The 15,455-nt window shown below is 39.3% G+C and overlaps 1 protein-coding gene across 2 annotated transcripts in view; it reads right to left on the bottom strand.

Moving 5' to 3' along the window:
• Sec63 (SEC63 homolog, protein translocation regulator) overlaps positions 1-15,455 on the bottom strand; it is a 79,917-nt gene that overhangs the window by 40,557 nt on the left and 23,905 nt on the right. For both annotated transcript variants that reach the window (XM_052751541.1, XM_052751540.1), the window contains exons 2-5: positions 11,102-11,201; positions 5,180-5,294; positions 3,528-3,640; positions 582-643 (exon numbers count right to left, since the gene is read on the bottom strand). In XM_052751541.1, coding sequence (XP_052607501.1) covers positions 582-643; positions 3,528-3,640; positions 5,180-5,294; positions 11,102-11,201 — 390 coding nt within the window. The remainder of the gene's footprint in view (positions 1-581; positions 644-3,527; positions 3,641-5,179; positions 5,295-11,101; positions 11,202-15,455) is intronic.

Below are 15,455 nucleotides of genomic sequence, written 5' to 3'. Positions count from 1 at the left end.
AGGCTGGAAAGACTGCTCAGTGCTTCCGAGCACTTGCTGTCTTTTTGGTTGTGAGCCTAGCCTTTAACAGATGAGCCATCTCTCCTGCCCCAAGTAGCTCATCAGTTAAGAGCATTTGTTGCTCTTGCAGGGAACCTGGGTTCAGTTCCTAGGTCCCACAGAGTGGCTCACAACCATCCATAACTCCAAATTCAGGGGATCCAATGTCCTCTTCTGACCTTCACACACATAAGCAGCACACATAAAATAAATCTGAAATAAAAGAAAAACGAGTGCTTGCTGCTCTTTCAGGATCCAGGTTCAGTTCCCAGCCCACACTATGGCTCACAATGGCGCCCAAACTCCAGCTCTAGGAGATCTAATGCCCCCACTCTTTCTAATCTCCATAGGCACCAGTCATGTGTATGGTGCACAAACATAAATATAAACAAAACATATATGTAAAGAAGTTCAATGTATTCATCTAACTTCTTGTGGCTGTAATTTTCATACCCATAAACAAAGAAAAATCAATATTCCTCTTATTCTAGTTAATATTTTCATAATATACAATACTACCAACATTTTTATATTCACCGCACCTTGAGGCCCATCTGGATTTCCAAATTCTTCCCAATTTTTCCGAGACTCTTCATCTGTTAAACTACCATGAAGAAAATAGGTACCAAAATTAGAAAGCCATACCCAAAAAATAAGTATTTAAATGTAAGAACTTCTTAGGCAATCAATACCTTTGTTTTTAGATTTATTTACTTTGTGTGTGTGTGTGTGTGTGTGTGTATGTGTGTGTGTGTGTGTGTGTACACGTACAAGAGCACAGGTGCCCACAGAGACTTTGAAAGTCCCTGAAACTGGAGTTACAGGAGGTTGTGAGCTGCCCAAACTGGGTGCTGGAAACTGAAGTCTTGGGTTCTTTGGAAGGCAGAGTAGTGAGCACTTCTAACTGCTCCAATGTCCCACACCCTCCCCATCTGAAGCAAACTCTCCTCTGAAAAGACAGTCACCCCGGCTGGGGATGAGGCTCACTCAGCAGAGTGCTTGCTCTGCAGGCATGGAAGGCCCCAGTACCGTATCAGATAAACCTGACAAAGGTACAGCGGCCCACGGATAACCCAGCTCTCAGTTGACAAAGACGGGCTGCACCTGGGCCCAGCTGGCTATCTACTGTTGGACTGAAGTGAGAGAGGCCTTTTCAGTAGATAAGGTGGAGAGTGAAACACCAACACTAACCTCTGCCTCTACATACAGGTACACCCACATGTGTGAACACACATACCACACAGATATACATACCCTTCCCCAAAGGGGATTAATAACTCAAAGAATCAAAAATACTCTCTCTGAAAAGGGGTGTGTGTGTGTGTGTGTGTGTGTGTGTGTGTGTGTGTGTGTGTGTGTGTGTGTGCGCGCGCGCACACACGTAAATGCTAATTCCTGGACCTTGACACAAATTCCTGCTTAGCTCAAGTTTAGCTAATTAAGTCAGATGAAACTCAAAGGCTATTTATTAAGCCTTATAAGAATCTAAGATTTTAAGTGACTTTTATTTATTTCCTAACAGCCTATTTTCTAAAACGTCTCCAATGAGTACATTAATAATTTAAAATGTAGTAGTTAATTCCCAAATGGTGGCACTATGCTCTCAAGAGGTCAACGTCGCCTGTAAAACTTCACCGTTGTGGGAAAAGGCCCTTCTAAGCCGAGTGCCAGGAGAACTAGGCAAACACCTTCTACACAAGAGCTTTCAAGTCAGGCAATATAAAAGTTACGGAATGATTTTCAACACCTAAATAAAATGTAAGTCCTGACCTGGCCAATAGCTCAAAGCAGAGAATTAAAATGCCTTTATTTCAGATCCCAGTATACATCATAAAAAGCACTAGATGAAAATCTCAGTTCCTTCACAAATCTGACAATGCTTTGAAAACAAAAAAATCCTAATAGCCAAACCAATTCTAGGCAGAAAGAACACAGCCAGAAACATACTATTACCTAACCTAAAACTACACTACAGAGCCACAGTGATAAAGACAGCATTGTACTGGTATGAAACAGACATGCAGATCAATGGAATAGAACAGAAAATGGGAGATCAACCCAGAGTTGTGAATGCCTAAGCTTTGCTGAAGGTGTCAAAAACATACACTAGGGGAAAAAGTCTTTTCAACAAATGGTGCTGGCCAGAGAAGATATGCATCCGAAGAATGAAATCAGACCCATATCTCTTACTCTGCAAAAAACAAAACAAAACCTTGAGATCTTGGAGTTTGAGGACATACTGATCTATAGGCAGCTAGAGTTACATAGTGAGACCCTATGTTGGGGCGGGTGGGGGGGGGATTTATAAATGTAAAATTGTCTGGGTATGTATATGTGAATAATACAGGTTTGTTTTTGTTTTTGTTTTCTGAGTTGTGAGAAATCAAACCCTAGGGCTTGTGTACACTTACTTGCCAGGTACTCTACTGAGCTCTACCCTCAGCTCACAAGGTTTCTTAACAGTAACAATGTGTCTTACCTATGCCTACATCTAGGTCAACAAGAAAATAATCTGAAAGTTCTAAAAAGATTCTTAAGAAGGTTTGGGAGGCAGAGCAGACAGACAGACAGAAATCTGTAACTCAGGCTGGTGAGACGGCTCAGCAGGGAAAGAGCACTGGCTCCCAACCTACTCTCCACACATTTGCAGTGACACACACACACACAGTTAGTAAATAAACAAAATCTACATCTCAACAGATACAGTATCTAACAGTAAAGTAACTAGAAACCATCTATTACAATGAAATTCTGAAAGAATACCAAAAATAAAGCACTTAAAGTAAACATTACACTTGCCCTTGAACAGTTCAGTGAGAGACACACACTGTCAAAACAGGAGAATAGAACGGGTTTAACAAACGCCTCAAAAGAGAAAATGAGACTCAAACACACGTCTGCTATTCAGGATGCTTCGAAACTGCTCAACACAACTCAGTTGTTGTGGTGGTTGGAATGAGAATGATCCCTACAGGCTCCTGTATCTAAATATTTGTTTCCCAGTTGGTGGACTGTGTAGGAAAGAGCAGGAGGTGGTCTTGTTGGGGAAGGCCCATCTTGCTCTCTGTCCCTCCACCCTTCAGATGGGATATCAGTTCCAGTAGCATGCCTGCCTGTCTGCTTGCCTCCATGTCCCTGCCATGATGATCATGGACTAACCTCCTCAAACTGTAAGCAAGGCCCTAATTTTAACACTTTCTTTTATAATCTGCCTTGGTCCAGGGTCTCTTCACACCAAAATCAGTAACTAAGACATATTTAATTAAACTTGGGGAAAATCCCTTCTCTAAGTGCCAACCCTGAGTAACTTATGATTTAACTAAACTACCACTTTAGAGCTGCTGAGTAGGTCCATAAATGTCAGGTTCAAATATACTTGGTTAATATTTAATAAAAGTGTGTAACATTCATTTCACTTACTACTTTCTTAAACAGAAAGTATCTTTACCCCTTTCTTTAAAAAGTGTAACAGGCCCTATGATACTTACGCTGCATAAGCTTTTGCTATCCTCATGAACATAACTTCATCACCTCCTTTATCTGGATGATATTTAAGTGACAACAAGCGATATTGTTTCTTAATTTCTGCTACTGTTGCTCCCTAAAAGGAAAAGCTTTGTTAATACGTAAGAACATAATGCAATAAGAAATAATCAATCCTATTTTTATCTTAAACCATGAACTTCTCAATGTTCTGACAAAAGAAAGTAACATTTTCTCCTATACATTTTGTCTCCCAAGTTTCATCTCATACATATACTTCTCAAGCATTTAACTATATGACATGCAATATACTAGTCACTAATGGTAATGGTGGTGAAACCATGTAACTCCACATTTAAATAAAAGTACAGTGGCTTTACTATCCAAAAAGGATCAAGAGTAAACTATTGCAGCTAAGTCAAAGATCTGCTTGCTTTATGCCCTGAGCAGTATCTTATTTCATCTGCTTCTAAGTATTTTAATATTAAGTAAATATTTAAAAAAAGAACTGGCATTGGTTCTCAATCTCACTTTTTATCAATACTTCTGGATCATTTTTATTTCCCTACATCTTTTTATTATACTCTTGGTGGCCATGATAATTATAGTTTTAAAAAAAAAAAAAAAGAGACACTGGACTGGAGAGATAGCTCAGGGGTTAAAGTTCACATTGCTCTTCAAAAGGGTGCACAGGTCTAGTTCCCAGCACCAACAGACCCTGGGCAGCCTCAAAGGATCCAGCACCCTCTGCTGGCTTCTGCATTCTCATGCATAAACCCACACTCACACATACACCCATATGTATACATTTAAAAATAAAATCTAAAAAATGTTTAAAAAAGAAAACAATCAAATAGAAATCCTACTATATGTGAACTTTTCTTCTACAAAACAGAAAACTAGAAGATGAACATTCTCCTTAATTTGTATATCAACTTCAAAACCAAGCCATCCACTGAAGAAAAACGAAGTTTAAAACCACAACTACTAGATTCAGTCTGCCTACTAAGCTGTTACAGGACACAGTTCTCTCAGCCTCACCCTCTCTCTTCACTAACTCCAGTTCTAATGTTCCATAGAAGTTTATCAACAGAGTTCAACCAAAATCTCACCGAAGAACATACTCAAAGACTACCTAATTTCAATGACAATGACAACAGTTTCTTATAAGTACCCCCATCTCAGATTTAAGGTAGTGCATGTGCCAATCAACATGAATGTATTTTTAAAATATAGTCACTTCTCATCAAGTAATCTTAACAGTTTACTAGTTATAAGCTAATACTACTAGCAATCAACAATAGAACAAATGTATTTAAATGATAATGAATTAGATCTTATTTTTTTTAAAGAAGTTAACTGACAGGGCTGAAGAGATGGCTTGGTGGAGAAAAGCTTGTACTTCTCTCCCTCAAGTCCTGAGTTCAGTTCCCAGCACCCACCTCAGGCAGCTTTAAACCACCTGCCAACTCCAAGGGATCTGATAGCCTCTTCTACCTGAGTACACATACAACACACAGAAACATAAGTGAAAACTGTCCATCTAAAACAAGACGTTAACAGACCGAAGTCTGATTTCTTTTGGAAATGTCTAATTTGTTTTAGAGTGTAGACTTCTAGTATTTAAGATATTGTTAAATTAAAGAATACTACTTACAGGATCCAAATTTAATACTTCATAAGGATTGTACTCCTGATATTCTCGGTCTGTTTTGGAAACTTTGTATGCAAGGAATAAGAACAATGCCCATCCTGCAAGCAGAACTATTTTCCTGTTTAGGAAAAAGACAAATGACATAATAAATACATCTGTATGGCTTTCTACAAGATCAAGGAATAAAACAATCTAAAGGAGCTGCACACCACTATGCTACACTACTGACTCACATCTGTAAATTCCTGTTACAGCAAGGATGGTGCTGTTTCCACTTCTGAATTCTCTAGAATCTAGGAGAGTGCCTCCCATGTTACTATTTGTAGAATTAAATACAGAAAATAATACTAGACTCATTAAAATAGATAAGAAATAGCTGAGAAACCACTTAATGAAAGAAGTTTACTCTTGACCTAGAAATTACACATTTAGTAAGATAAATTTTTAAAAATTGGCCAGGCATACAAAGATGAATAAATAGCCTTCTTTAAATTGTAAAGTTTGGAAATATTCTGATGTCCATCAGCCATAACTAACTTAAGGAGAGTAGTCAAACCATGATGCAGCCACACAAAAGAACATTTTATAGCTAACACATAAAAAATGTGCACAAGTTAAGGATATAAAAGAGCAATAAAAAAAACTAATTTCTTCTCTCTTGAATGTATTCTACATAGTAAAACCAAATACTAGCATCTTTAAATGTCCACCAAATCAATTACTAGGCAAAAAAATAATAATAATTTTAATCATTCAACCAGAGTGAAATACTTTCTAGTAAACGAAAGTAAAATCTCTCATGAAAGATTTTTTTAATGTTAAATTTGAAAGGGAAAACAGCTTTCAAGCTTTGTAAAACACAATCCAATTTCTATAAGCAGAAACATGATTAGAAGCAAGAGTACGAAGTAATCAATATCTTTAGGTAAAAAATGAACTATCAGATCCTCTGTATGACAATTTGTTACAATGAACAGGATCTGTTAGACAAAAACATAAAATAATCAAACAGAACTGGAAAGACTGGCTTTAAGAACAAAGAGAAGGTCCCTTGTTTAGCTTTGTTTCCATCCCTGCACTGAGATGACATCGAGGGCCTTTCCTGGCTCTGCTAGGCAAGAACTCTGAGTCACACCTTCAGCTGTGCTTCTGCTCTTTGGCAGAACCTAGCTTAAATGCACTTACCATTTGGAAATGAGCCAACATCTGGAATCACCTAGGAGGATTCCTTAGTTTTCTGTTTACCCGATTTTCAACAAAACAGATTTTTGTTCTTCAATGTTCCATAAGCTTTCCCACAATCACGCATTTGCTCTCTTGTATCTGTCAAAATCTCAGTTCCCAAGTGTGCGTGCCTACCTACACAAACTTTAAATTCATCCTTCAACTCAACTCAAATGATCCACCTTTCAAAAGCAATCCTTTGAAGAGAACAGTTACAGCTGCAAAGCAGCACACACAATAACTTTTTTCCTTTGACTTGCTGCAAATTCCTTTGGCACCTGAACAAGATCTTATCCAGTTTTTACTAACCCCTGGGTAGTTTAATCAACAGTGGAAACTGAGATACAAGTTTCCATTTGGCCAAAACAATATTCTAAACCAAACACACACACACACACACACACACACACACACACACACACACACACACACACACTTTGAGGAAGGGTCTCAATAGAGCCTAGGCTGCCCATAAACTCACTATGTAAAGGAAGATGACTTTGAACTTCTGACCCTCCTGCTTCTACAGCCCACATAAGGGCTAATCGTGCAGGCATGCACCACCACACCTGATTTATAGGGTGCTAGGAGTCAAACCAAAGGCTTCCAGCATGGTTGGCCAGCATTCTACAAAGTAAGTTGCATCCTCAGGCATATTTTAAACTTTTCAAGAGTATATAACTTCAAGCTGTTTTCCAGCCTACCTAAATGCCCACATATATGCCCAAAGAGGAGAGAGAACACTATGAAGAACATCCCCCTCTTTTTTCCTGGCCACAAAACAAAACGCACTAGCTCAACTCCCACTGTTATTACATATCAATTAAGGAAGTTTGGTAAGCTGCTTAAGCTATATATCTCAATTCCAACTTCCATGACAGGTTTGACAATTAAATGAGATTTAAAATTTTAAGTACCTTGAAAGTGACTCATATGTAGTAAACATAATCAACTCATGGTAGTTATGGGCTACTAGTAATAACTCTTCCCCAAGTCTCAGGGGCTACAGATATAGATCAACAATAGAACATTTAACTAGCATTTGCAAGGTTCAACTCCAGTACCACAAAAAACAAAAACAAAAACAAAACAACAACAACAACAAAAAACCACCTTAGCCACACTTATAGCCCACTCAAAAAGCCTTCTCTGTCTTGGGCCAAGTGAGCGTCCTTTCTGCTGCTCTTCCATAGCAACTCCCCTCCCAGTCCTCACTGCTATGGTTTAGCAGTATAGAGCACAAAACAGTGGTAGAACTAGGGTTGAGGAGACAGTTCAATGGACAAACTTGAGAGTCAGAATTCATATCTCTAACACCCACATAAAAGTTAGGCAGGTATGATCACCTATTACACCCCGTACTTGGGAGGCAGAGATGGGATCCCTGGGGCAAATGGGCTAGACAGACTTGCTGGGCAAACTCCAGGTTTACCAAGAACCCTGTACAATAGTTTTAAACATCAACTTACCATGGTCTAGATCACCTGAGAAAAGAACCTCAATCAAGGGATTGTCTAGATTAGACTGGACTATGGGCATGTCGATTGTTAAGTGATATAGGAAAGACCTAGCCCACTGTGGGCAGCATCATTCCCTAGGCAGAAAGTCCTGAGCTACATAAAGATAGGAGAAATCTAGATTAAAGCTAACTAGGGGGAAGAAGGCAAAATAGGTGTCTGCCCAGAATATAATCTCTGCTCTTAACTGTAACTAGCAACAGAAATAAAACTAGAACACCCTACACCTCAGTAAATAAAGTAGAAAATTGTTCAGACACCAGATGTCAACCTCTGGCTTCCATATATACATAAACGCATGTACATAAAACCTAAAGATATGTACCCACTCGCATCTGAACATGCATGCACACGCTCACCATACACAAAAGGATGTAGTGGATCTTTCTTTAAGAGATGAAGTCTGGGGCACTAAAGATATGGCTCAGGGGTTTGCTCTTGCAGAGGACCAAGTTTGGTTCCCAGCATCCACATCAGGTGATTCACAACTGCCTATAACTCCAGTCACAGGGGATTTGACACCTCTTCTAGACCCTTGTATATGTATCATCTGTAACTGTATCATCCATATCTGTATCTGTATCTGTATCCATATATGTATATGCATCTGCATATGTATCCTTCCACCATGATGCCATCTACCAAGTTGTAATGTTACTCCAAAGGTCATAAATGGATGTGGCTGAAAGACCTTGGACTTTCAGCCTCTAAAACTAAAATAAGCTAAATAAGCCTTGTTATAAAGTACCCAAACTGAAGTATTTTATTACAGTAACAAAGACAAAAGAAATGAACTAACATTATTTACTAAATTTGTTACAATTGTTTATTTGGCAGTCCCTCCTAAGGTTCACATCTTTGAATCATATGTATTTTGTTAATCACTGTGTATCTAGCACTTTCTATATCTGACTCATAATAGGCACACAACAATTACATGTAAAATTAAAAGCAGAAAATTCTAAACATAAAACTAAAGTTTTCTAATACTCTCAATAATCTAAAGAACACTTGAAAATGCTATTCACACACAGTAACTCTTCACTTTGATGAAATCTACAAGTCTAACAAATCTTATGAGGTTTTATGAAACAGATAAAAATGACAAATCACAAAGGCAAAGCAAACCTAAGAAAAAGAACAAAACCTTCCAGATGCTAAACTCTATCAGATGCTTCATGTTTGGCATCTGTTCTCAGAGTCAAGAACAGAAGAGAAGCTCATGACAGGATCTCCTGAGCTGATGAAAATCAACCAATAACACCACACTCCAGTTCTTAGAGAGCCAAAGCAGGCAGGCGGGGGAACCTGGGGGACAACATGACATGATTATGTTCTGTGTCCAATTTCCTAAGAGAATATTTGGTTCCTCCAAAAAGACAAGTATTTCCTCAAACGCAGATTCAATAAATTAACTTAGAATGTCTTCTGCATTTTTTTCCTTTTAACCATATTTTTTTTTTTTTTTTTTTTTTTTTGGTTTTTCGAGACAGGGTTTCTCTGTGTAGCTTTGCGCCTTTCCTGGAACTCACTTGGTAGCCCAGGCTGGCCTCGAACTCACAGAGATCCGCCTGGGTCTGCCTCCCGAGTGCTGGGATTAAAGGCGTGCGCCACCACCACCCGGCCCTTTTAACCATATTTTAAATGTAATTTGGAAGCTACTTCCAGAAATGATATAACTTAGTTTCAGAGACACTGGCAGGAAAGAAGCACTAGGTACTGGAAAGAAGCAAGGGTTTTCATAATTTCTAACTTTATCTAAACTATCACCAGAATCTAGTCAGTAGTTCTCTGACCTTCATTCTGAATTAAAGAAATCACTTATTTATTACTGAAAAGGCCTCCAACTTTTTTCCTTGAAAACTGAGGCTCAAGGTTGATGGGTAGGGTTATCAGGAAAAGAATCTGCTTCACAAGCCTGATGACCCGAGTTCAATTCCCAAAGCCTCATACGGTGTGGAAAAAAGAAGCAATCCACAAAGCCGTTCTCTGTCCTCTACACTGATGGAGTGTGCGGTGACATGTGTATGCCCACACACACACATCACACACACACACACACACACACACATCACACACACACACATCACACACACACACACGACAAATTAAGAAGAACAACAAAATTTTAATCCTCGGATACTCAGAAGACAGAGTCAGATGAATGCCTGTGAGTTCAAGGCCAGCCTGATCTACATAGTTAGTTTCAGGCAAGCCAGGGCTACACAGCGAGAACCTGTCTCAAAAAAAGAGGAGTGTGTGTTTATAAAATTTTAATTTAAAATGAGACTAAACAGCAAATAAAAGTGAACAGAAGGCTACAACTGGTCTCAGTGCTAACTGAATTTAGCTTCACATCACTGAGTAATAAATACCAAAGCTAAGATTCCCTCCCTCTCTGTGCAGAAACCAATCCTTTCCCTCTGAAAACATCTTATTTCAACCCTCTGAAGTAACCTAACTATGTTTAAAACCATCCTCATCATTTAAAGCCAGACTTAAAACAACTGGTCCAAGTCTTAACCCTCCACTGGGCAGGTAAATGTGGGTAATTCACCAGTGGGTTCTTCTGCAGTAGCAACCTCTGGTTCCCATCACAGATAATCTAGTGACTGAGCTAAAAACTTGACATAAAGCAGCGTAAAGCACACCCTTTAGCTTCACAGAATCAAACACTTGCTAGTGGCTTGTCTAAGCAGATGAATCTGCCAAAATTACGATGATAAGGTCCTGCTCTACCACATTCACTGCATGATTCTGGCAAAATCAACTCACTTCTTAGCTTCAGCTTAAGGAAAATCATAAACACTTGAAATTAACACAGAATCAAATAAACATATTAAGCATATGGCAACACGTGCTAAACTTTAGTTATCATCTTGAAATTCACGCCTAATCTTGCCTGTCTTTGAAATCTTTGATTTCCATATAGACTTCAACCTCAAACTCCAATTCTAGCACATAACATATACAGTCTCCAAACAAGGGCTGACTCACATACCCTTCTCGTTTTGACTTTTAATCTGTTCACAGCTCTCAAGCTTACTAATCAAACCTCACCCCTGTCACAGGCTACAATTTCTTTACAGGCACACATGTAAGCCATCCTCAGATTCCCTAATTCATGATCTCTAAGCAAAGAGTAAGTATTCAGTACATTTTGTTATTGAAATCCATTACTTACTTTACTGTAGGAATAATATTTGGCTGGGGTTTTAATAATCGTAAACGATACCACATACATCTTCCATATACTTTTCTGATATTCTTTAATCGAATTTGCTCTGTCAAGAAAGAAAAGTAAGATTAGTTAAATTATTTTTCACAGTGAAATCTGAATCATATCATACTAACCTTCACTACTATCCTAACATTTTGTCAAAATATACAAGTCTTGCCTATTTATATAATCCTTATAAAAATTCATAAACTATGTGAAGTTGTCTGTTACTTACAAAGAATAGTATCTTGAGGTGATATTGTGTTCCTCAATATATCGTGCACCCTAATAAATTTATCTGGGGTCAGAGAACAGAACAGCCACTAGACAGACATAGAGGCCAGAAAATGGTGGCACTCACACCTTTAATCCTAGCCTTCTAAAGGCAGAGATCCATCTGGATCTCTGTGAGTTCAAAGCCACACTGGAAATAGCCAGGCATGGTGACTCATGCCTTTAATCCCAGGAAGTAATGGCAGAAAGCAGAAAGGTATATAAGGTGTGTGAGGACCAGGAACTAGGTTGGTTAAGCTTTTAGGCTTTTGAGCAGCAGTTCAGCTGAGATCCATTTGGATGAGGACTCAGAGGCTTCCAGTCTGAGGAAACAGGATCAGCTGAGGAACTGAGGAGGTGAGGAAGCTGTGGCTTGTTCTGCTTCTCTGATCTTCCAGCATTCACTCCAATACCTGGCTTCACGTTTGTTTTTATTAGTAAGACCTGTTAAGATTCATGCTACAGTATCTGGGAAAGTTTAACTAATAAGAAGCAAGTATTTTCCATGGGAAACTTCTCCAAAATTTTAGAAACTAACTTGAACCTATGAAGCCTGGGTCATATAATCAATTGTCTGCACATTTCTATCCTATTCTCTCCTTGTATAGAACAAAAGTATAAACTAATTAAAACATGGTTCATTTAGTAACCAAGGAGAAACAATATTCAAGTACGGAAATAATTATCTAACCACATATATTCTAACCAACAAGGATCAGAATTTTATCTACTGAAAATATGAAACAAACAGAGAGCTGAAACAAGAGTGGACAGTAAAATTCAGTATCGCAAGTTTTAATTATTTTATGTTAAATTGAGAAAGACAGTCAAATCTGTAAGAACTTAAGACAGGCCTGTGTAAGAACTGTGACAAAATTATTTTAGTCACTACGAAAAGCTGCAATTCAATTAAAAATGATAACCAAACCTAAAATGTGACGTACTGTTTTACTGAACTTGGCACAATCCTTTAGTTTCAATATCCTCCCTAGATTTAAAAAGCATGTTTAAGGGGCGGAGAGATGGACTGGAGAGATGGCTTAGCAGTTAAGAGCATGGCTGTCAAGTTCAAATGGGTTGTGACGCAGCTCTATGATGGCAGTGTAGTTAAGGTCAGCAGACCAAACCGTCCTTATGGAAAGAAAAAGACATGCTCAACAATTCCACAGCTCCTAGCTGGGATGCCTGCAATGTCCCCAACAAAGTTGGGATCATGTAACCTGAGTCTAGCTGGGCTAATGCTGTTGTTTTCTTTACCATATTTTAAAAATATATACAAAAGTGAAATCCTTACATGAGATAGTAGGTAGGTAAAACAATTGGGCACGCAGGGCCAGTGAGGTCCTCGGTGGGTAAAGGCACTAACCACCAAGCCTGACAACCTGGGTTCCATCCCTGGGACCCGTAGGTGGAAAACAAGAACTAACTCCTGTAGGTTCTCCTGACTTCTGTATGTATGCCAAGGAATGAATATGCATGCACAAAAGCACATACCTCTCATGTATTGTGAAATTCTTAAATACCATGTGGGGGTGGGGGGCTGGAGAGAAGGCTCAGGGGTTAAAAGCACTAGCTATTCTTCCAGAGGGCCTGGTTTCAATTTCCAGCAACCTCGTGGCAGCTCACAACTGTCTGTAACTCCAGTCCCAAGGAAGCTGACACCTTCTTCAGTCCACTAACGGTGGTTAGTGCCTTCAGTCCTTCTGCGTCGGGCACTGCCCACATCACATGTGGCTCACAAGACACAGGCAAACATCCTTACCAGTCCGGAGTGGTCACATATACCTTTAATCCCAGCACTTGGGATGGGGAGAGAGACAAGACAGGCAGATCTCTCTAAGTTCAAGGCCACCAACCTGGTCTACAGAGCAAGTTCCTGGGCAGCCAGGCCTATATAAAGAAACTCTGTCTCAAAAAAAAAAAAAGGAAGGAAGGAAGGAAGGAAGGAAGGAAGAAAGACGAAACCACCATCCTTACACAACAAATTAAAAAAAACAAACAAACACACCAGGTAGGAAGTTCAACTGCACACTGTGACAAAGGCATCCACATGCTACCTGGCAGGGATATCAATGTAATAAAGACAGATCCAGGTAGAAGAAGAGGTGGTAACAAATGAGTTTTATATATGCAGATAGACTGATCAAAAAAGTTAATATATCAAAAAACTAAAATCTGGCGGCAGTGGTGCAAGCCTTTAATCCCAGCACTCAGGAAGCAGAGTCAGGCGGATCTCTGTGAGTTTGAGGCCAGCCTGGGCCAGAGAACGAGATCCAGGAAAGGCACCAAAACTACACAGAGAAACCCTGTCTCAAAAAACAAAACAAACCTAAAATGTGGTGATATTTTATGTGTCCTTTAATAAATAAAGCTTGCCTGGCGATCAGAGGAAAAAGGCCAGCCATTATAAGTAAACAAAGAAGTCAGGCAGCAGTAGCACACGCCCTTCATCCTCTCACTTAGCAGGCAGGATCTCTGTGTAATTAAGGCCACACTAGGGAAGAGAACCAAGCATAGTGACACACGCCTTTAATCCCAGTACCAACCATAGAGGTCTGGAGGTCTGTACAGACAGACACAAAGTGACAGCTGTGTAGGAAGAGGAAGTGATGTAGCTGGGGGCTTAGAGAGCCACTGAGAGAACAGAGCAGAAAAGGCATGTAAAGGTGAGCATACAGGAAGAAGCTCTCTTTGGAAGCTGTGGGGTTGGTGAGGTGAGGTTAGCTCGTGGTTTGTCCTATTCCTCTGATCTTTCTCTTGGCCTTTAACCCAAATTTCTGGCTCCATGTTTTTTATTTATTAAGACCATTTAGAAATTCATCTATACTAAAATCTACTTTTTCCTGTCAGAGAAAATAGTGACAAATATAAAAAGACACAAGACTAAACCTGAACTATTAGCCTGGAAGTGAAAGTACTAATATGAATTAATATAAAAATATAAAGCCAGCTGTGGTAGTGCACACCTTTAATCCCAGCACTTGAGAGGCTAGCCTAGTCTACAGAGCTAGTTCTAGGACAGCCAAGGCTACACAAAGAAACTCTCTCAAAAAAACAAAATTTAGGAAGGAAGGAAGGAAGGAAGGAAGGAAGGAAGGAAGGAAGGAAGGGAGGAAGGAAGGAAGGAAGGAAGGAAGGAAGGAAGGAAGGAAGATATAGACACTGCTCTCTCTATAAATCCCTATACATTCCCTACCTCTGTATACTAAGATATAGACACTGCTCTCTCTATAAATCCCTATACATTCCCTACCTCTGTATACTAAGCGAGACTAGGAGAGCAAAATCCCAGTAACAGTGAGCATGGTATCCAGATTTTGGCTTCTAAACAATAGGAGCCAGAAATCTCAGTACCCAGAAACCAGAATTCACTGTACCTTTCTACAAAATATTAATTACCACAGAGGAAAGGAATGACTTTCCAATGTAGAAGAAGCAAGCCTCCCAGGATGGCAACATCCTCATGCAAGGAACTATCTTAAATGGCAAACAAACTTTTACATAAGTGAATTAAGGATCTTGACATGGGGAGGTTACCCTAGTAGGACCAATATAATCAAGTAGTGCCTCTCAGAGGTAGATAAGAGAGCTAAGACAGGAAGTGACAAAACAGTGAAACCAAAGGTCAGACTGATGCTCTTTTGAAGATGAGTAAGGGGCCACAAGCCAAGGAACTTAGACTGTCTCTAGAAGCTGGAAAAGGTCAGTGAATTTTACTTCAAGGTCTCCAGAGGAACAAGTCCTAGCAACATCATTACTTCCTAGTTAAACCCATTTGTACTTCTATCATCCAAAACTGCACAAAAATAAATCTGTGCTGTTTTAAGGCACTGTATGTGATGGTCTGTTACAACAGCAACAAAAAATTACTACAGAAAACCTGACAGACAACACTTTAAGTGAAGTGACCAGTGAATAATGCCAGGAAAAGAGCAAACTCAAGTGTACACCAGCTGACAAAACGCAATGAGAACAGACTCATCAGATCTAAAATATGAATCTAATCATGAAAAAGCACCAGACAACCCAAATTAGAGTTCATTCT

This window comes from Peromyscus californicus, unplaced genomic scaffold, assembly GCF_007827085.1.
Source record: "Peromyscus californicus insignis strain IS unplaced genomic scaffold, ASM782708v3 Scaffold_22__1_contigs__length_63687245, whole genome shotgun sequence".
Classification (NCBI taxonomy): Eukaryota; Metazoa; Chordata; class Mammalia; order Rodentia; family Cricetidae; genus Peromyscus; species Peromyscus californicus.
Note: the sequence above shows the minus strand (reverse complement) of the source record. Positions and strands in the feature narration are given on the sequence as shown.